A 21,299-nucleotide genomic window follows, 5' to 3' on the forward strand; every position below is an offset into this window, starting at 1 on the left:
CCCTCATGGCGGGCTTTGTGGGAGACAGATTAAAGCGTATACCTGTCGGCTGTGTATTACCGCCTACTGTTTGTATGCTGTGAAGACTACATTAATATTCTATACTGTATTTGGGTCAGGATGTGTGTATATTATTGTCATTTTCATTTTTAATTACGTAACACATATACACAGAGTTCAGTACTATGATAGAAACCCGTGATTGACGTTAATGGAATTCTTTGAAATATATTAATGTGTTTTATTGCTCAGACCATCAGGATCATCAGGCAGGGACCATAAAATTTGTAACGGGTAGGTTATGAGGAAGGTGGCAGGTCGCATTCTGCCATCTGGTGTCCGGACCCCGCAACTGCCACAAAATAGATGACCAAGACCTGAGTACCTGGAGACTAGTACCCGGACAGGTAACTAAAGCGGGTTTATGATTCCTACTTATCTTTACTCCTAAATCTTTCTCACAGTCGGAGTCCTCTATAAGATCGTTGTTCATCTGGTATCTGGTTTCTCTGTTTACATCTCCAAGACTAAGTACTTTACATTTGTCAACATTAAATTATATGTACCATTTTTCTGACCATTCGAATATTTTTTTTAGATCTTCTTGTGGTTTTACGGAGTCCTCGTCAGGTTTAATTACACGCCCTATTTTAGTATCGTCAGTATATTTACTTATGTTGCTGTCTACGCCGATATCAATGTCGTTTATGTATATAATAAATAGTAATGGTCCAAGTACTGAGCCTTGGGGGACTCCACTAGTGACGTTACCCCAATCAGATTTAGTGCCGCAACATCTGCACGGCAACCTGGAGACCGGTGGTGTGTGTGTGTGTGTGTGTGTGTGTGTGTGTGTGTGTGTGTGTGTGTGTGTGTGTGTGTGTGTGTGTGTGTGTGTGTTTATGTGTCCCTCGTGTGTGAGTGCATGAATGTGAGAATACGCTTGCATGCTCTCTCTCTCTCTCTCTCTCTCTCTCTCTCTCTCTCTCTCTCATAGTCAACCCTAGACTCCCCTTCCTCCTCCACCCTCGTGTTGTACTATTATTACCCTCCACCCACCTTCCTACCTGTGCCATAATTAGCCAACTCCACCCAAAAATAGCCCACCACTGTCCATCTGCAATTACCACACAGACAGACTGCTGAGCCACGGAAATAAACCCTCTTCCTCACCCCTCGGAGTTATTATCCCCCGCATTAATCCGACATCGTGTGTGTGTGTGTGTGTGTGTGTGTGTGTGTGTGTGTGTGTGTGTGTGTGTGTGTGTGATCAAAGAGTTCCAGGTAATTTTCTTTGAAGGTGTGAAGTCGTTAAGTGTCATTATCATACCTTGAGCGAGCACGAGTTGAGTCTTATTACTCTTATTTTGATCAAGTGTTTGTAGTTACCTTGAATCAACTGAAGGTTAGCCATCCTCAGCTTATATCACCTTAAGATTAACCACCCTATTCCCTAACGCTAACCTAACACTAACCTGTGTGTGTTACGTGACAATATCAGGCCACAAGATGGAAAACAAGAGTGTAAAATAAGACCCTGCCAAAAACAAGACCCCGTAAAAGTAAGACCCTGCCAAAAACAAGACCCCGTAAAAGTAAGACCCGCCAAAACAAGACCCCATTAAAATAAGACCCTGCCCAAAACAAGACCCCTGACAGCCGTAGATAATCTCCACCCGAGCACTGCTAAGTTAAGGTCCAATTCTCAGGGTAATTTTGTTGTCATTTTGGGCGCGTTCTGCTGTCACCAGTTAAAAGGGAGAATTAAACTCACGAACCTCTGAGATTCCCGATCGATGAGGTAAGGGTGAGGGAGGTGAGGGTGAGGGAAGTAGAGGTTATTAACACCTGACCCTTCACCTGTGTGTGTGTCTGTTTCTACTTGTCGCACACGGTGGATCAGCAGCGTTTACATGACGGCTCACACACACGCACATGGGAGGGGGGAGGGCGATCAAGTGATACACAGGGACAGGAGATATCTCTCTCTCTCTCTCTCTCTCTCTCTCTCTCTCTCTCTCTCTCTCTCTCTCGACGGTATACAAAATAAAGCTCCTTAAATCGTAGTCTATAGACCTTGGCTGAGTTGAGGTAAGTGAAGTGAAGTGAAGTGAGGTGAGGTGAGGTAAAGTGAGGTGAGGAGAGGTGAGGAGAGTTACCTACATTCCCTATAATCTTAATGAAGGTAAACAAAAATAATTCTATCGCCTCGTAAGAGAACACAGACCCAACACTGTATGGACATCTGATAGAGGTTACGTCATTCACCACTAGCAGGTGTTAGTGGCGCTATGGGTGTGTTGGCCCCGCCCCCCAGGTCATTACACTAGGGCGATGCTGCACAATAATAATGCCAATAATAATAATAATAATAGAGCTGTGTACGTCATAAATGTACACATGTAAGAAAAGACTAGAGCTGTGTACGTTCTGATACTGTGAAGTGACAGACATTAAAGCAGGTACAATATACACATGGAGTTTATATTATAATCTAATGTATTAAATTATATAATCACCTTTTTATACCTGAGGATATTGTTGTGGTGGTGGTTGACATTATTAGTGATTCGCCAGTTAATAGGCTCAGCACACACACACACACACACACACACACACACACACACACACACACACACACACACACTGAATACAACAGTTACCAAGATCATCATCATCATCAATAATATACAGGAGTTTGGTTATAATCACGTCTCTTATGTTTGAACTCTCGGCCAGGTTAATTGTATTACCTGGGCTCTTCACACCTGATGGCATTATACTGCAGTCGGGTTTATTATTATTTTTTGTATTATTATTATTATTATCATTATTATCATTATTATTATTATTATTATTATTATTATTACCGTTATTATTATTATTATTATTATTATTATTATTATTATTATTATTATTATTATTATTATTACCGTTGTTATTATTATTATTATTATTATTATTATTATTATTACCGTTGTTATTATTATTATTATTATTATTATTATTATTATTATTATTACCGTTATTATTATTATTATTATTATTATTATTATTATTATTATTATTATTATTATTACCGTTATTATTATTATTATTATTATTATTATTATTATTATTGCTATTACCGTTATTATTATTATTATTATTTTATGACACTTCTGTTCGATGAGGCTAAGTGACTGACGCTTGACAGGCAGCCATCAATAAAGCCTATGTATAAGACTATCCTCAGTAATGTCTCTCACTAAGCATACCTCTGGATCTTGACTACCTTTTCTTTTAATAACATCTCTCCCTTCATATGTGTGTGTGAGTGTGTGTGTGTGTGTGTGTGTGTGTGTGTGTGTGTGTGTGTGTGTGTGTGTGTGTGAAGAGAGAGGGGAATTTTTCGTGACGCCCACAAATCGATCAGCTGGTGTGTGTTAAAAGGTGTGGTGACGTCATGTACATCGACCAATAGATAGATTTCCTGTGACGTCACGCATGCAAGGTAAACACGGCAGGGATTGACTGACAGTCCTAACCACAGGTGTAAAACAGACGGCAGATTAACACACAGGTGAGAACTTTGGCACTAACACGCAGATTAACACACAAAGGAACCACAAACACGAGATAAATTAGTCAAAACACACAGAATAAAATAAAAAAAAACGAGAATAAAGAAACCGATGAATTCCTGACTAACACAAATACTGACACCCACGCCTGTATTTAATAACAGTAACCCCTCCCTCCCTCCCTCTCCCTTTAGTATTGTCTCTATCTACACGTTCCTGTTATAAATATTCTATATCATGCCACGAAGAATGATATAACAGGATGACACAGGCTGGGGGAGGCAGTCAAGAGGCCCACCAAGCTGTGATTTCATACCATTTGCCGTTCAGTTGTTATGGAATTATTGACTCACCTGGGGCGTTAAGTTATGATGGCGGATAAGACAATGACGCACTACCACGAATTTGTACTGACACACATACATACATACATATATATACATACATATACATACATACATACATACAGACACACAGAGCGAGGCAATAACAAAAGGATATTCAATAATGGAAGGAGACGCTACGTTACAGCATTGGTCCTTCCTTCCCGCAAAACAAAAGAAAAATCACCACAACCACCCCTACCACTACTACAACCACCCCTACCACTACTACAACCACCTCTACCACTACTACAACCACCCCTACCACTACTATAACCACCCCTACCACCACCATCCCACCTCTACCACTACTATAACCATCCCTACCACTACTACAACCACCCCTACCACTACTACAACCACCTCTACCACCACCATACCACCTCTACCACTACTACAACCACCTCTACCACTACTATAACCACCCCTACCACCACCATCCCACCTCTACCACTACTATAACCATCCCTACCACTACTACAACCACCCCTACCACTACTACAACCTCTACCACTATACCCTACCACCATCACCTCTACCACTACTATAACCATCCCTGCCACTGCATCCCACCACCCACCTGCTGTTAGTCTGGATTTTTCTAGAGATTCGATAAAGAATATAATTTTTTGTCGCCCATAACTCATCACTGTCGATGGTATGATGTAGGTGTGACTTGCTACTTGTGAGTGTGACTTGCTACTTGTGGTGTGCCTTGCTACTTGTGAGTGTGACTTGCTACTTGTGAGTGTGACTTGCTACTTGTGAGTGTGACTTGCTACTTGTGGTGTGCCTTTATATTTGTAGACCTTGCTACTTGTCAGTGTGCCTTGCTACTTGTGGGTGTGCCTTGCTACTTGTGGGTGCCTTGCTACTTGTGGTGTGCCTTGCCACTTGTGGAATGTGCCTTGCTACTTGTGGTGTGCTGCTTGCTGCTTGTGGATGTGTACTACTTGTGGGTGTGCCTTGCTACTTGTGAGTGTACCTTGCTACTTGTGAGTGTACCTTGCTACTTGTGAGTGTGCCTTGCTACTTGTGAGTGTACCTTGCTACTTGTGAGTGTGCCTTGCTACTTGTGAGTGTGACTTGCTACTTGTGAGTGTACCTTGCTACTTGTGAGTGTACCTTGCTACTTGTGAGTGTGCCTTGCTACTTGTGAATGTGCCTTGCTACTTGTGAGTGTACCTTGCTACTTGTGAGTGTACCTTGCTACTTGTGAGTGTACCTTGCTACTTGTGAGTGTGCCTTGCTACTTGTGAGTGTACCTTGCTACTTGTGAGTGTGCCTTGCTACTTGTGAGTGTGCCTTGCTACTTGTGAGTGTGCCTTGCTACTTGTGAGTGTGCCTTGCTACTTGTGAGTGTGACGTGTATACCTGATGACCAGTATTTGAGGTCACAGGTTAAAGAGAAGTAGTGACCACGTTAAAATAATTCACCTATGACTCTCATGTAGTTGCCATCACTTAAAAGAGGGTTGCATGCTGCCCCCTCACCACCACCCTGTAGAAGGTTCATGAAATTTCTATATCTACTGCTCACATTTTTGCATGCAAGAGACGCCTCACGCAATTTATTTCTCTCCAATTGGCGGAATTGGAAGCTTCAGACTAATGACGTCAAACAACACCACCACTCACAAAGTCGGTGGCAATTATGATATTATCGTGAACAATCAGTAATTTACGAGAGAGAGAGAGAGAGAGAGAGAGAGAGAGAGAGAGAGATTATTAATGGCTCTGTGCCCTACTCATCTTTAGGCCACGACCCTTTGTAAAGTGTCGCACTCCGTAATTAGTGAGCGAGTGTGCGTGTTTCTTTGAACGTGAGACGTCACCATTATAGTCCACCAACGAACGGGATGCATATTAATGACGTCACTAAGTCCACCAACGAACGGGCTGCATATTAATGACGTCACCGACAGAACACCAAAGAAAGGGTTGCATAAGAATGACGTCACACACATTACCCCATCAATGACAGGTTAGAGTCACAAGAGCTGATGCGCCCTTCACCCCCAAGGACACGGGGACACTCAGACAACCATTACGCACGACATGTCCACCCACAAGCCTGACACCTGTCCAAGCCACCAACCAATCAGCGACCCGAATAGTAGCTATGCCTTAAGAGATGACGTCACAAGAGACTCAGAGGTGATTAACGAGCCTGAGGTAGTTGCTGTCACAAGGGTAATTATTGTCCGGGTAAGATAATGCTATACTTTGTGACTACCTAAGTGTGTGTGTGTGTGTGTGTGTGTGTGTGTGTGTGTGTGTGTGTGTGTGAGTGGGTAGAACACTGAATTTAGTTTTCACATTCCCGAGTTCGACCACCTGTCCAATGGGTCCCGGTAATAACAGGCCTAATCTACCCTAACCATTAGAATCAGGGCCCATTAAGGTCAGGGCCCATTGTATACCGTATAATTCATCTTGTGTATAGACAACGTAGGTATAATATTCAACAGGTATAACTGAACCAAATCTCCTACGGCAGTTTTAATTATATGTGGTTTTAGTATACATTAAACCTAACCTAAACCAACTGTCTTTTAGTCTATGGTTTAGGTAGCCCAACATCCGACTGTCCTGACCAATCGGATAGTGTTTGATGCAACTGAGGGGTGTTTACCTTTCAATGTTACTTACGATAACCAGAGATCACCCATCCACACACCCACACCCACCCACACACCCACACCCACACCCACACATACCCACCCACTTATATACACCCACAAAAACATAAAACTGCACAAACAAATTTCCAGCAAGGTAACCGCCCCGACAGGTGACCGCCCCGACAGGTTACCGCCCCGACAGGTGACCGTCCCGACAGGTAACCGTCCCGACAGGTAACCGCCCCGACAGGTGACCGTCCCGACAGGTAACCGTCCCGACACCACTCTTACTAAGGCGCTGTTATGGCATATTACTACCCTAGCAACCGATCCGCGTGTCTCGGCTCTCTTGGTTGCTAAGGGCGGATGATATTGGGTGGAGCTTAGTCGATACCTTGACGTAGTTGAATAACCACCAACTATTCCTATTTTCTTCCTATCTATCCATCTAATTACACATCTTCAATTTCAATCTTCATCTCTATATACATACATTTCAATCCATCCACCTGTCACTCTATCCATCGTTTACTCTATCAACTTTTTCAACTAGTGATTTAGCTATTCGTCTATCCGTATATATCCATCAATCAACCAATCCACCAGCTATATCCATCAATCAACCAATCAACCAATCCATCAGGTATATCCACCAATCAACCAATCCATCAGGTATATCCACCAATCAACCAATCCACCAGGTATATCAACCAATCAATCAATCCACCAGGTATATCCATCAATAACATTCAATAGTCAATACAAACCAATAACGTGGAAACTACATTAAAAAAACCATATATAAATACACATCTCTATTCTACGTGACGACTTCCCTTATAAAAAAAAATATATATATATAAATGTATCCCTCACGCGTACACACCACACATCAGTCAGGTCATTAAAGGTGAGTATTAGGATGATTAAACGTAGGTAAACACAAGGTAGGGGGCAAGAATCTGTGGTAATGAGAGAATTAGGTAGAGGAAAAATAACAGAGAATCAGCCAACCCTAAAACACCCTAGGGATCGTGTTAACGTGTAGGTAGGGGTGGCTGGTAGGGGTGGTTGGTAGGGGTGGTAGGTAGGGGTGGTAGGTGTGGTTGGTAGGGGTGGTTGGTAGGGGTGGTTGTAGGGGTGGTAGGTAGGTAGGTAGGGGTGGTAGGTAGGGGTGGTAGGTAGGGGTGGTAGATAGGGGTGGTGGTAATAGGTAGGTGAGGCACTATTAGTAAGTACGTGTGCATATTACCTGGCCAAATTATATGCTAAAGGTAAGGTAACAGTGTGGTAAAGTGTCTTGTGTGGTGGTGGGGAAGGGTCACAGGTCGAGGCAGCTGTGAAGGGAAGGAATGAAGGGTCAGAGGTTGTGGTGGCAGCAGTGAAGGGAAGGGTCAGAGGTCGAGGCAGCAGTGAAGGGAAGGAAGGGAAGGGTCAGAGGTCGTGGTGGCAGCAGTGAAGGGAAGAGGGAAGGGTCAGAGGTCGAGACAGCAGTGAAGGGAAGGAAGGGAAGGGTCGAGATAGCGGGCACAATGATGGCTCAAAAGACACATTTTACCTGGGGGTTAATCTTGTACCGAGGGTGTGTGTGTGTGTGACTGTCCAGCTGTAAAAACGCTTCCTCTCACAATAGGTTGTTTGGAGGGAGGGAGGGAGAGATAGAGGGAGAGGGTGAGAGGTAAGGGAGACAGGGGAAGGAGAGGGAGACAGCGGGAGGAAAGGAAGATAGGAAGAGGAGAATAGATAGGGGGAGACGAGATGCCGAAGAGAGAGAAATGGATGGATGGATGGAATAAACACACTATATAAAACATACAATAAAACATACAGCACATTATTATACAGTACACCTCATGCAACACACACTCGTAAATGGGGTAAGGTGAAGCCACACACACACACACACACACAGTTTAAACGGAGTCAATAATCTTCAACAGAGAGAGAGAGAGAGAGAGAGAGAGAGAGAGAGAGAGAGAGAGAGAGAGAGAGTGTGTGTGTGTGTGTGTGTGTGTGTGTGTGTGTAAGGATCTCATTGTTAAGCCTGCGTGTTTTTTCTCTGTTTTATTACAAGATAAGTTATAATTATATTCTATCACCTCTGTGACATTTGGACAAGTTTAAGTGTGTTTTAATGCCTCTGTTGACGGTGTTTTTATGTATAAGCCCGTGTGTTTTATAGCCTATTTTACTGTGTTTTATTTCTGTTTTAAAGGTCTGTGTAACATAAATATACTAAGTTTGTGCCAACCATTTTAAAAAAACCTGTCTGTATATCATTACTGTGTTTGTTTTTATTACAACTCGTGTTTTACTGCCCGTGACCTGTGTGCATAGTGAGTGTTTGTTTGTTTGTTTTTGTCTGTTTGTTCAGCCGTACGATTGTATTTTTTATCAATGTAGTTAGTGTGTATTACCGTCTACATGTTTATTTTGTTCTTGTTAGTTCAGAAACACTAATGCCTTTATATTTTGTTGTGTTTTAATTTGCATGACTGTCTGCATGTCTGTGTGTTTTATATAACAATGGTGCATCAGTATGTGTGTGTTTCTGTAGTCTGTGTGCATGACTGTCTGCATGTCTGTGTGTTCTTATGGGTCACAGATCATTACTCTGTGTGTGTGTTTATCATGTGACTCCAGTGCATGACTTCCTGCATATTTTTTCCCTATAACAGCTTCATATATTACCGTGTGCATGATTCTCTGGTCCCGTGAATAATATGGCCTGCATGACTGTGCTTTAACACTGCTCTGATTGCCCTGTTGACTGCATGAGTGTGTGTGTGTCTCTCTTGTATATACTGTTGGCTGCATGACTGAACTTTTTTTCTTATGATGACCTACAGGTGTGTGTGTGTGTGTGTGTGTGTGTGTGTGTGTGTGTGTGTGTGTGTGTGTGTGTGTGTGTGTGTGTGTGTGTGTGTGTGTACGACAGATATATTACTACTCTGTGCTATATTTTTTCTCACTCATAACAGTATGCAATGCTGTCTGGCTGTTAGTCTGTTATTTACTTCCTCATGACTGTATCTTACTTCTTCATGACCTTCCTTCCTTCCTGTGTGTGTGTGTGTGTGTGTTGATTCCTGGCTACTTGTGTGTTCTTTATAGCGGTGTCCATTATCAGCTTCGGCTCCTAAAACATTTCATCAGCTCAGTGTGTGTTTGCCGTTCTGACCTGACTACTAATGTTTTTGTTCAGAGGATGTTGTTTTCCAAGTGTGTGTGTGTGTGTGTGTGTGTGTGTGTGTGTGTGTGTGTGTAACAGGCACGTCCCGTATATCATATATTAGGAGGGTCGTGCGTCACTATCGGGCCGTGTCATCAGTCGTAACTGGACGTTATCACGACACCCTGGCCAACACGAGACTCTCAAGGTCACCGCTGGGGAGAGAGGGGGTGTTACACAGGTGGGAGGGGGGTGTTACAGGGAGGGGGTGTTACACGGTTACACGGGGAGGTGTTACACGGGAGAGAGGGGATGTTACACGGGAGGGAGGGGTGTTAAACAGGGCGTGGGGAGTTAGAGTTTTAAATGTAGAGAGGTGGGAGGAACGAAGTAAATGTAAGGAGGGTGAGGAGGGGGATGAGTGTGTGGGAATGAGGGAGGATCGAGGGGGAAGTCTCAGGTAGGTCGGTAGGTATTGGGCTGAAGGACCTCCTATGAAATCCCGGTTTGTTGTTTGTTTACATTGGATCAGCTGATGGCATTCGATGGCGGTGTTGACGCGAGGTAACAACAGAGAATTTGTTATCGTTGTTTTGCCTCGATTTAATGCCTCGTGACGGAACGACCTCCACCGATCACCCCTGAGATGTGTCTTGTGGAGGTCATGTTTGAAGTGTTGTCTGTGATGTGTCAAGAATGAGGGTGTGTGTGTGTGTGTGTGTGTGTGTGTGTGTGTGTGTGTGTGTGTGTGTGTGTGTGTGTGTGTGTGTGTGTGATACTGACCATTTGCTCTCCTTGGGATTAAAGCCCGGTGAGTCAGGATGGGTCCTTAGCATTGAGGTCTCCAGTTGCTATCACGTTAATTACAATCTTTTTTTTAAAGTTTATCATGATATAGGAGACAAACTAAGGCAGGATATACAAGGGGAATACAGACACCTACCTACAGTTTTCATCCATACAGAAGATACAGGAGTGATTTATGTAGCGTTCTGTAGTTTGTTTTGTTTATATACTTGGGCTCGGGGGGCACTCCAGCTACCTGTTTGGGTGTTTGAGTTGGGTGGATTTGTCTCGTGTTCCAACTAGTGTTTATGAAGGATGTTTAATGGTTGGTGGGTGAGGTGGGTGGGTGGTGGTGGGTGGGTGGGTGTGGTGGGTGGTGTGGTGGTGGGGTGGTCAGTGGGTGGGTGGTCGGTGGGTGGTGGTGGGTGGGTGTGGGTGGGTGTTAGTGGGTGGTGGTGGGTGGGTGTGGGTGGGTGTTAGTGGGTGGTGGTGGGTGGGTGGGTGGGTGTTAGTGGGTGGTGGTGGGTGGTAGTGGTGGGTGGGTGGTTGTGGGTGTTAGTGGGTGGGTGGTGGTGGTGGGTGGTGGTGGGTGGTGGTGGGTGGGTGTTGGTGGGTGTGGAAAAAGGTCGTAAAACGTTAATGATGATGATGATGATGATGATGATGATGATGATGATGATGATAACGACGATAATGATAATGATAATACTAAAGATAAAAACAAAACGATAACAAATAAAATATAAATAATAACATCAAACAAATAATAACAACAAACATAACACAAACAATATCATAAAAATGTTTTTTTAATAACATCAAATTAATAATAATAATAAACGCCCCCCAAAAAAAAACATACAATTTAGCGCGGGAAAGACACAACAAGGCTTCACACACTCAACCACAAAAAAACATTCCCATTACAATAAAATCTTACCGCCACTGACAACATTTTAATCCCGAAACGGTGTGTGTGTGTGTGTGTGTGTGTGTGTAAAACAATCCCTAACATTAATTAATTCCAAGAGTAAAAATAACACTGTTTTTCACCCGCCACTGACACATAGGCCGCTTCATTAAAAAGTTAACTAGTTACCTCAATGAATACAATGGTATGAAAAATAATTATTTTTATTATTATTATCATCATTATTATTATTATATGATAGTTTGTTATGGTGGGGTTTAATTGTTAGTAAATATCATAACAAAATGGTGTTGATGTGCATTTATGGTCGAGTGTTATCAGCTGCCAATGGTATATCATGGTATTAGAAAGTTAACTGTACTAAAAAAAATTAAAGTGATTGCTGGTCTTCTCACACACACACTCCACACATGATTCCTAAAAACCCAAATGTCAATAAAACACTGAAATTCCCACTACATCAATACTAAAGACGCAATAATATTCTGTTGACACTGATACTAATAACGAAAGGTCAGGTGTCCCCTTGTTTTGATAATTTAATAAGAGTTATATAATAATTACATACGGGAGGGTCATTTTCTTTTTTTTTACCCATTTTCCTTTTGCCGGCAGGGGAGACTGTGACAGATGAGAGGAGCCGTGTTGTTTGTCGCAGCTCACCAAACACGAGGGATCTTTTTTAATTGTAGTTATTTGTTTATGAGTTAAATGATTTCTAAGTGTGGGTGGTAGTGTGGTCGCCATGCAGAAGGGAAAAGGGGGAAGGGAAGGAAGAAAGGGAGAGTGGGAGAGAAGAAGAGTGGGAGAGAGAAGTGGAGGGAAAGGGGAAGGATGGACAGGGGGGAGAGAATTAAAGCGAGATAAAGGGGGATAGAAAAGAAGCAGAGTGAGAGGAGAAGAAGGAAGAAATGGGGGTGAAGAAGGGACGAAGGAAAGAGAAGGAGGGAAAGACGGACGGAGAGACAGCAAGAGAGGAGCACCAGCCAGAACGCTACACCAGGCCACGAAGACACGCCGGATGGACTCCCACACTCGACAGGTAAAATTAAAACCCCCACCAAAATTCCCTCCTACCACCCATTATATAACACTGTCTTATACTGGGCAAATTATATAACTCACCCCTATTATATAACACTGTCTTATACTGGGCAAATTATATAACTCACCCCTATTATATAACACTGTTTTATACTGGGCAAATTATATAACTCCCTCTCACCCCAAGGTAGTATATATACGAGGCAGCTGGCTTATAGGGAATGTATATGTCATCGATGCTATAAAACAGGACCAATATATTGTTTTCCAGGCTTGGGGATAATTTAACTCCAGAGAAATTCCGGTTTTATGGATAGATAGACAAAAAAACAGACGAATATTTTGCTTTAAAGTTGGGGAAATAAATACGCCGGCAAAAAAACAAATATTCCCACCATACTTTAAGCTGGGGAGAAAACTAGGGGAAAAAATATATATCTAACCCTTCGTGTTTTACGTGATGGGGAAATATTTTTATTTATTATTATTTTTGTTTACCCTAGTAACGTATATAATGGCGCAGCCTCTAATAAACAATACAATAGTTCATTTAAAATACAACACAAAAATACAAAATCTACAGGTAACACAACAATAGCATCACCTTTAATTAGATACAGAAGGGACCAGGTATGTCTCCACCCCCCCCACCGGACACAACCTGACAGCCATACGTTACCTTTCTGATTAGTCTTTGTTTGGATTCCAGGGTCCGTAGGTCGTCTGTGTTGACGTTCTGGACGGGCGAGCCAATCACGCGGCGCAGTGGGCGTGGCTCCCCGACCCCGCCCTCCCGCTGGAAGATCTGACCAGCCTCCCGGTACACCAGCTGAGAGACCAACTCCCTCCTGCAGGAACACATGGAATACTCTATAAGGATGATGAATATAAAGAAAGAAAGAAAGAAAGAAAGAAAGAAAGAAAGAAAGAAAGAGATAAACACACATCACAGGAAGATCCCCCCCCCCCTCCAAGTTCAATTCACCTGATGATTTAACACACCTTAACGATACCTGTGGGGGAGGGGGGGGGGTAAGGTTAATGTTAGGGTGGTTAATCTTAAGGTTGGAATAAGCTTGAGGGGTTAATCTTCAGGTGATCCTATACTTGTTATGTGGATTCTGATTAACCTCTTGAGTACGATGACTTAGGACCCGCTTGAGTACAATTTTATCTTAAGTCAGGTGCACAGGTAATCGTCCCACTGTAGGAGAAAATAACACACACACACACACACACACACACACACACACACACACACCCAACCCGTACTACAGTCAGATAGAGGAAATCGTTTACACCCGCACCAGCTAACACGACAACCCAATACCTACACACACACACGGTTACTTAATGTCAGGAGTCACTATGAAGGAGAGAGGTTGGATATTACCACGAGTCAACATACGCTGCTTAAAGTCTCTCTCTCTCTCTCTCTCTCTCTCTCTCTCTCTCTCTCTACTACACAGACGCTACACACACACACAAACCCTACCACACACACACACACACCGCGTGATGCCCCTCATAACACCATCTGTGAGGGAATTGCTACACACGTGAGGTCCCTCCTAACACCATCTGGGAGGGAATTACTACACTACGTATTTGCTGTTCAACACCTACATTAATCTGTATGTTCGCTGTACGTTCCTTTACCTTGCTCTAATGAAGGCTTTTGTTAAGCCACCAATGTATGTAATAAGTCATTTAAGTCCAAAGTATATTTTCATCCTTCGGGCTGCAGAACTTTTCAATAAACCGTAAATTATTATTATTACACATGACCACACACGTCTCGCTCATTTAAATACATGATAAAACTACGTCATTAATCATTTTTTTATACAGAATACCTAAGTCTTTCTTGGGGGTCACATCAGTAGGTATTCTGGCAGGCGGTCATCTCCCCCTTGATCCCTCACCGTGACATATTTAGAGTATGGCTTTGATGGTAAGGTATTGCTGACGTTATATGACCCGTGAGGAGCATATGAAAGTACCTACCCCCCCCCCTCTCTCATACAATATACACCCACATACACTTCACAAGGGTAATACACACTCCCTTACTGCCTTCCCAAACACTACACCCACCAATATACACCTTCCCTGTACACCTCCGCCCACCAACAACACACCCAGACCCTTTCGTATTAAGTGGGAGGGTGTGGGTGTGTTCAGGTGACCCGCTCAGGTGTAGTCATTATCAGGTAGTGACACAGGCTACACCTCCTCCTGACACGCATACACCCACACACACACCCCCATTCCCACCCTCACTGTTGCTGATGATGGTAAATGTTGGTAGTTGCTGTGGTAGTGATGGTGGTAGGAGAGATATAGTAATGGTGGTTGCTGTGGTAGTGGTGTTAGTGGTAGTGGTGATGGTGGTGATAGGAGAGTGGGTCATCATAGCAGCTGTAGCGAGGATGAAAATATTGTTCATTTTACTTTTTTTTTACATCAAATTTATACCATTTCATCGTCGACCAACACCCTAACCTCTTGTTATTGTTGCCGTCATTGTTGTTGTTGTTTTTGTAGTTGTCGTTGTTATTGTTATTGTTTTGTTGTCGTTGTTTTTGTCATTGTTGTTTTTGTTCTTGTTATGGTTATTATTTTTGTTGTTGTTTTCGTTGTCGTCGTTGTTGTTGTCGTTATCTTTGTTATTATTTTGTAGATGTCGTTGCTGTTATTGTTTTTGTCGTTGCTGTTTTTGCTGCTCAGGTTGTTGTTTTTATTTGTTTATTGTTTGTTTGTTTTTTTAGAAAGGTGTAATGCACAGGCGAATGTATATATATGTATACTGTACACATGCATACATACATATACATAAATATATCAATAAATTTATGTATGGATAAGTAACTTAATAAAGTAAAGAGGATCTCTCTCTCTCTCTCACCATAACACTGACGTTAACAGAGAAACACAATACTGTCTCACCAGCCAACAGGACCAGCTGGTGTGCGACGCGGAAGACAAACGACATAAGGACGAGCCACTCTGGGTAATAACATACAGACACACCCTAACGCGCTATCTGGAGGCCGCTGACAACCCCCCCCCTCTACCTTGACCACTACTGCCCTCTGGTGGTCTGATACCCAACTTCATAGGCGGAGTACTTGGACCGATAAATAATTTGAAATTTCAACAAATCAAAATGCTAAAAAAAAATGAAACTTCAGAACTTCGCAATGTCAATAACGTGAAACTTGTAAATATAACTCGAAACTTCAGTGCATTAAGATCCAAAGTAAAGTAAAACTTAAGCAATTTGAAACTTCGCCACTTACAACATCACAAACTAAGCAACTACGGTTTACTAAATTACCTGAAACGTCAACACCACAATCACCTCCACAAGCAGCAACGAGAGGCCCATGAAGGCTGTAAACAAACACATACACGTGAACGCTGTAAACAAACACATACACGTGAACGCTGTAAACAAACACATACTTACATAAACACTGTAAACAAACACATACATGAACGCTGTAAACAAATATAACCCTTGGATACCCCCGTTAAAGAGTCGCTAATCCAGATCACTCACCCTTTGTTTACACAGCAGCGGGGCTCTTCTTCCTACGGTGAATATAACCCTTATTTTTTTTTCTCGTAAACTTAACACTAACTCATTATAGAGGTGTTAAGTGATTGCAGGTTAAGGCGATGAGAACACGTGAAGATTAGCTCCCCTTTTCCCCTCCCAACATCCCATTTTTTATTCACTTGATAAACACACTCAACACTCCTACGCACTCGACAGTCTTACGCACTCGACACTCCGCACTCAACACCACACACACACCCAAAGCTTATTAACGCAAGGAGCACCACCACAAAAGGGGGTTTTAGTTCCCCAGGTATTTTATCAATAACATCAACACCTTTTGTCAGCGATAAACACGGCACCTTTAAAATACACGGAAGACCCTTTGTGTGTCGAGATAACAAAAACAACAACTACAAAACTGGTATTAATTTTTATGTACAGTGCTGAAACAACCCGTACGTGAAAACAAATACGCATCGCACCGAACACAATACAATTATTATCCTGGCGTAAAAAATACAATTATTATCCTGGTGTAAAAAATACAATTATTATCCTGGCGTAAAAAATACAATTATTATCCTGGTGTAAAAAATACAATTATTATCCTGGTGTAAAAAATACAATTATTATCCTGGCGCAAAAAATACAATTATTATCCTGGCGTAAAAAATAAAATTATTACCCTGGTGTAAAAAATACAATTATTATCCTGGCGCAAAACAATACAAATATTATCCTGGTGTAAAAAATACAATTATTATCCTGGCGCAAAAAAATTCAATTATTATCCTGGCGTAAAAAAATACAATTATTATCCTGGTGTAAAAAATACAATTATTATCCTGGCGCAAAAAAATTCAATTATTATCCTGGCGTAAAAAAATACAATTATTATCCTGGCGTAAAAAATACAATTATTATCCTGGTGTAAAAAATACAATTATTATCCTGGCGCAAAAAATACAATTATTATCCTGGGGTAAAAAATACAATTATTATCCTGGCGTAAAAAATAAAATTATTATCCTGGTGTAAAAAATACAATTATTATCCTGGCGTAAAAAATACAATTATTATCCTGGTGTAAAAAAATACAATTATTGTCCTGGCGTAAAAAAATAATGAGTGAAAATGTGGAGGGAATTTTATTATTATTATTATTATTATTATTATTATTATTATTATTATTATTATTATTATTATCATTATTATTATTATTATTATTATTATTATTATTATTGTTATTATTATTATTATTGTTATTCTCAAACTACGGCAACACGTTTCTCTCATGTTGGGATTACACGGCCAAAGTACTGCCAATAATAATAACATTCACTCGAGGATTCTAGCCAGTGATACGTAAAATAGCCACAGCATTATCCAAGCCAATGTCAAGCTTAGAAATAGCCAGTCACAACCATAACCCCGCCAGCTATACAACCACAACCACGCCAGCTATACAACCATAACCACGCCACCAATACAACCACAGCCCAGTGACAGACAGCATCACCCCAACCTGCAATAACTTACCATAACTTGACCAATAAAAATCATGCGACAGATACAGCAATGACCAGTAGCCAGTTACAACCACGTAATTAACAACCATAAATTAGCCAACCAACCAGCAATAACCATAACCGTAACTCGACCAATGATAATCGTGCACCAGATATACGCTCCACCTTCATCCAACCGCAACTCAAATATTTGATTCCCTTGATTCTTATTTCTGAAAACTGCCTGTTGTCAGAGACGGTAAATAACCACGCATCTACACCCACCCCCACCCCATCCCACCCCACGCCACCCCATCCCACCCCACGCCACCCCATCCCACCCCACGCCACCCCATCCCACCCCACGCCACGCCACGCCACCCCACGCCACGCATCACATCAACTCACACACACGAACAGTACAGTAAAGAACGACCTCACAATATCAATTCGTTTTGGGAAATATTGCCATAAAATCTGGCAAAAGGGGAGCTGCCACATAGCACTTGTCTGGTGAATACTGTTTTATGCGGTACCTGCGTAATGTGTGGGTGTGTGTGTGTGTGTGTGTGTGTGTGCTTTAGACGACAGGTTGGGCAATCTTCGACTTATCTCTCTATAATGTTACCAAATGATGAGTCTTTTGGTTCCAGATTCGTGGGATTTTTTTTTTATTACGCCATAAATTCACGACTTTAACGATAGTTGTTGGGAACACTTGGCATTCATTCCCATCACACCAACACAGGCGACGAGGTCAACCATTTCTCCTTCTCCTCCCCCTCCCTGACCCGTAAGCTTTAGTATCGGTGTTCCTCATTCCTCCTTTTGGTATTTCATTAGCGCTAGCCTTTGTGGGTCACCATTTTTCCTCACGGGGTATTTCACGCGACTCTGAAGGTGACATTTTCAATATTTTTTTTTTCCAAATCCTTACAAAAACCTGGAGTATAATGAATTCGTTATCTGGGTCACATAGGCGATGATTTTTTACGCTAATGATTGACGGAAACCAGAGATGTTATCCCTGTTGATATATAATTAATGACTATTGTTAAAGGTCAATAATACACTACAGTATAACAACACACTGGTGGTACTGGCCACACCTAGCGGACGTAACGTGAAGGTGTGTGTCCCCAGGCAGGTAACATCACACAGGCAACGTTATGAACAACTCGCCGTTTTTACACTGGTGCCTTTTGACAGCTATACAAAGTGGGATGAAATAAATACGTAAATTTATTCCCACTTATATGGTATCAAGGTTAGTGAAATATACATCAAAACAAACGTAATGAAATATATCACCCACCTACATTATACATTATCTCGGTATTTAGAAATATATCTTTAACCAGGTATTACACAAGTCTATAATGTTACTACTGTATTACTGTTACAGCTAAAACATTACAGTACAGCAAATTTGGTGACAATCATTACTGTGTTACTGGACGACCGTGACGTTACGACGGATGGTGTGCTTAAAATTACTTAGCCTAAATTAACATGACAGGGGCTTAAAGACAAAAACACTCTGACTTGTGTAAATACTTCATCACCAAGTTTAGCTACAGTTAGTGGTTAATTATAAGACTAACTATATCAATAAGGCTAAAGTTGGTTTACGAGGTTAATACACGTGTAGCCGCGTCCGGACAAACACTAAACAAAGGAACAGATTTCATTTACACCCATAACAACACCGGTACACACAAGTAACCCTCATAATATATAATGTCATTCTCTGAGGATTTTAATTTTCTTGTCACAGGTTTCAATTTCTTCTTCCGAATCTCATTAAATCAAGAAAAAAACATACACGATTTTACATATTTCTCCATAAGGCCTCCAGTCACACGTTCAAGATGTGAGTTAGTGAATTTGGTTATAACATTACAGCGTCAAGTGTGAGTAAGAACATGGCTGTGTGTTTAAGTGTGAAATATTATGATGGTAACACACTGCCTAACATACACTCACTGGCTCACCGCTCACATACGCGGTAAATTGACTCAACTTGGGTCTTGAAGTATGTCGTTAGGTGACATGTGAAAACCGTATAGAAACTGGACTCTTTTCTCTTTTTTTTTACTTTTTGCTGGGGGGTCTGAGGGGTGATGGGGTGTGTCTGAGGGTGATGGGGGTGTCCTGTACAATCTACACCCCTAACGCCATTATCAACAACTGTAAATCGGCAAATTCGTACTTTCGATTCACACACACACACACACACACACACACACACACACACACACACACACACACACACACACACACACACACATCCGTCATTCCTGTCATACACTCAAACACGGTCATCAACCAGTCCCCAATTTCTTCATCCAAAATCCCAAATACATTATTGTTGAGATGAATCAGTTCTTGATGTGTGTTGATGGTCTACGTCAGGGGGTGTGTCCTGTGAAGGGTGTGTGTGTCCTGTGGGAGGGGTGTGTCCTGTGGGGAGGGGTCCTGTGGGAGGGGTGTCCTGTGGGAGGGGGTGTGTCCTGTGGGAGGGGTGTCCTGTGGGAGGGGTGTGTGTCCTGTGGGAGGGGTGTCCTGTGGGTGTGTCCTGTGGGAGGGGGGTGTGAGGGTGTGTCCCTGTGGGAGGGGTGTGTCCTGTGGGAGGGAAGGGGGTGTGTCCCTGTGGGAGGGGTGTGTGTCCTGTGGGAGGGGTGTGGGAGGGGTCCTGTGGGAGGGTGTGTCCTGTGGGAGGGTGTGTGTGTGTCCTGTGGGAGGGGTGTCCTGTCCTGTGGGAGGGGTGTGTGTCCTGTGTGGGAGGGTGTCTGTGGGGAGGGTGTGTCCTGTGTCCTGTGGGAGGGTGTGTGTCCTGTGGGAGGGTGTGTCCTGTGTCCCCTGTGGGAGGTCCTGTGGGAGGGGGGTGTGTGTGTCCTGTGGGAGGGGTGTGTGTCCTGTGGGGGGGTGGGAGGGGTGTCCTGTGGGAGGGGGTGTGTCCTGTGGGGAGGGTGTGTGTCCTGTGGGAGGGGTGTGTCTGTGGGAGGGTGTGTCCTGTGAGGGGTGTCCTGTGGGGAGGTGTGTGTCCTGTGGGAAGGGGTGTCCTGTGGGAGGGTGTGTGTGTCCTGTGGGAGGGTGTGTGTCCTGTGGGAAGGGGGTGTGGTGGGAGGGGGTGTGTCCTGTGGGGGGTGTGTGTCCCTGTGTGTAGGGGTGTGTCCTGTGGGAGGGGGGTGTGTCCTGTGGGAGGGGGTGTGTCCTGTGGGGGGGGTGTGTCCTGTGGGGGAGGTGTGTCCTGTGGGAGGTGTGTCACTGGGGAGGGGTGTGTCCTGTGGGAGGGGTGTGTCCTGTGGAGGGTGTTGTGGGAGGGGGGTGTGTCCTGTGGGAGGGGAAGTGTGTACTGTGGGAAGGGAAGTGTGTACTGTGTATCATGTGGGAAGGGGGTATATCCTGTGTAACCTGTGTTGGGAGGGGGTGTATCCTGAGAGCGGCACACGTCAACATATGAACCTATCATGCCTGCGTCTCTCTACCAGGCACGCGAGGGCAGGAACAGTCCTTGTCGTGGATGTCTGTCTGTCTGTCTGTCACTCTACCCTCAGCCTCGCTAAGGTTAACTGTGTCATATTTCACTGACATTAGTACACTAGTTTCATGGCAAACTTTAAATGACATGTGTACATAAGTAGACACGTACATATATATTGATATACAAACACACACACATACAAACACCCACAGACAGATACAAACGCACATACA

The 21,299-nt window shown here is 43.0% G+C and overlaps 1 protein-coding gene across 1 annotated transcript in view; it reads right to left on the reverse strand.

Annotated features, from left to right (window-relative positions):
* Positions 1-21,054, reverse strand: part of LOC121876569 — a 66,039-nt gene extending 44,985 nt beyond the window's left edge. The window contains exons 1-2 of the mRNA XM_042381771.1: positions 20,960-21,054; positions 13,183-13,351 (exon numbers count right to left, since the gene is read on the reverse strand). Of these exons, the coding sequence (XP_042237705.1) occupies positions 13,183-13,351; positions 20,960-21,054 (264 nt within the window). The remainder of the gene's footprint in view (positions 1-13,182; positions 13,352-20,959) is intronic.
* Between the last annotated feature and the right edge of the window lie 245 nt (positions 21,055-21,299).

Source organism: Homarus americanus, unplaced genomic scaffold (genome assembly GCF_018991925.1).
Source record: "Homarus americanus isolate GMGI-L3 unplaced genomic scaffold, GMGI_Hamer_2.0 scaffold28, whole genome shotgun sequence".
Classification (NCBI taxonomy): Eukaryota; Metazoa; Arthropoda; class Malacostraca; order Decapoda; family Nephropidae; genus Homarus; species Homarus americanus.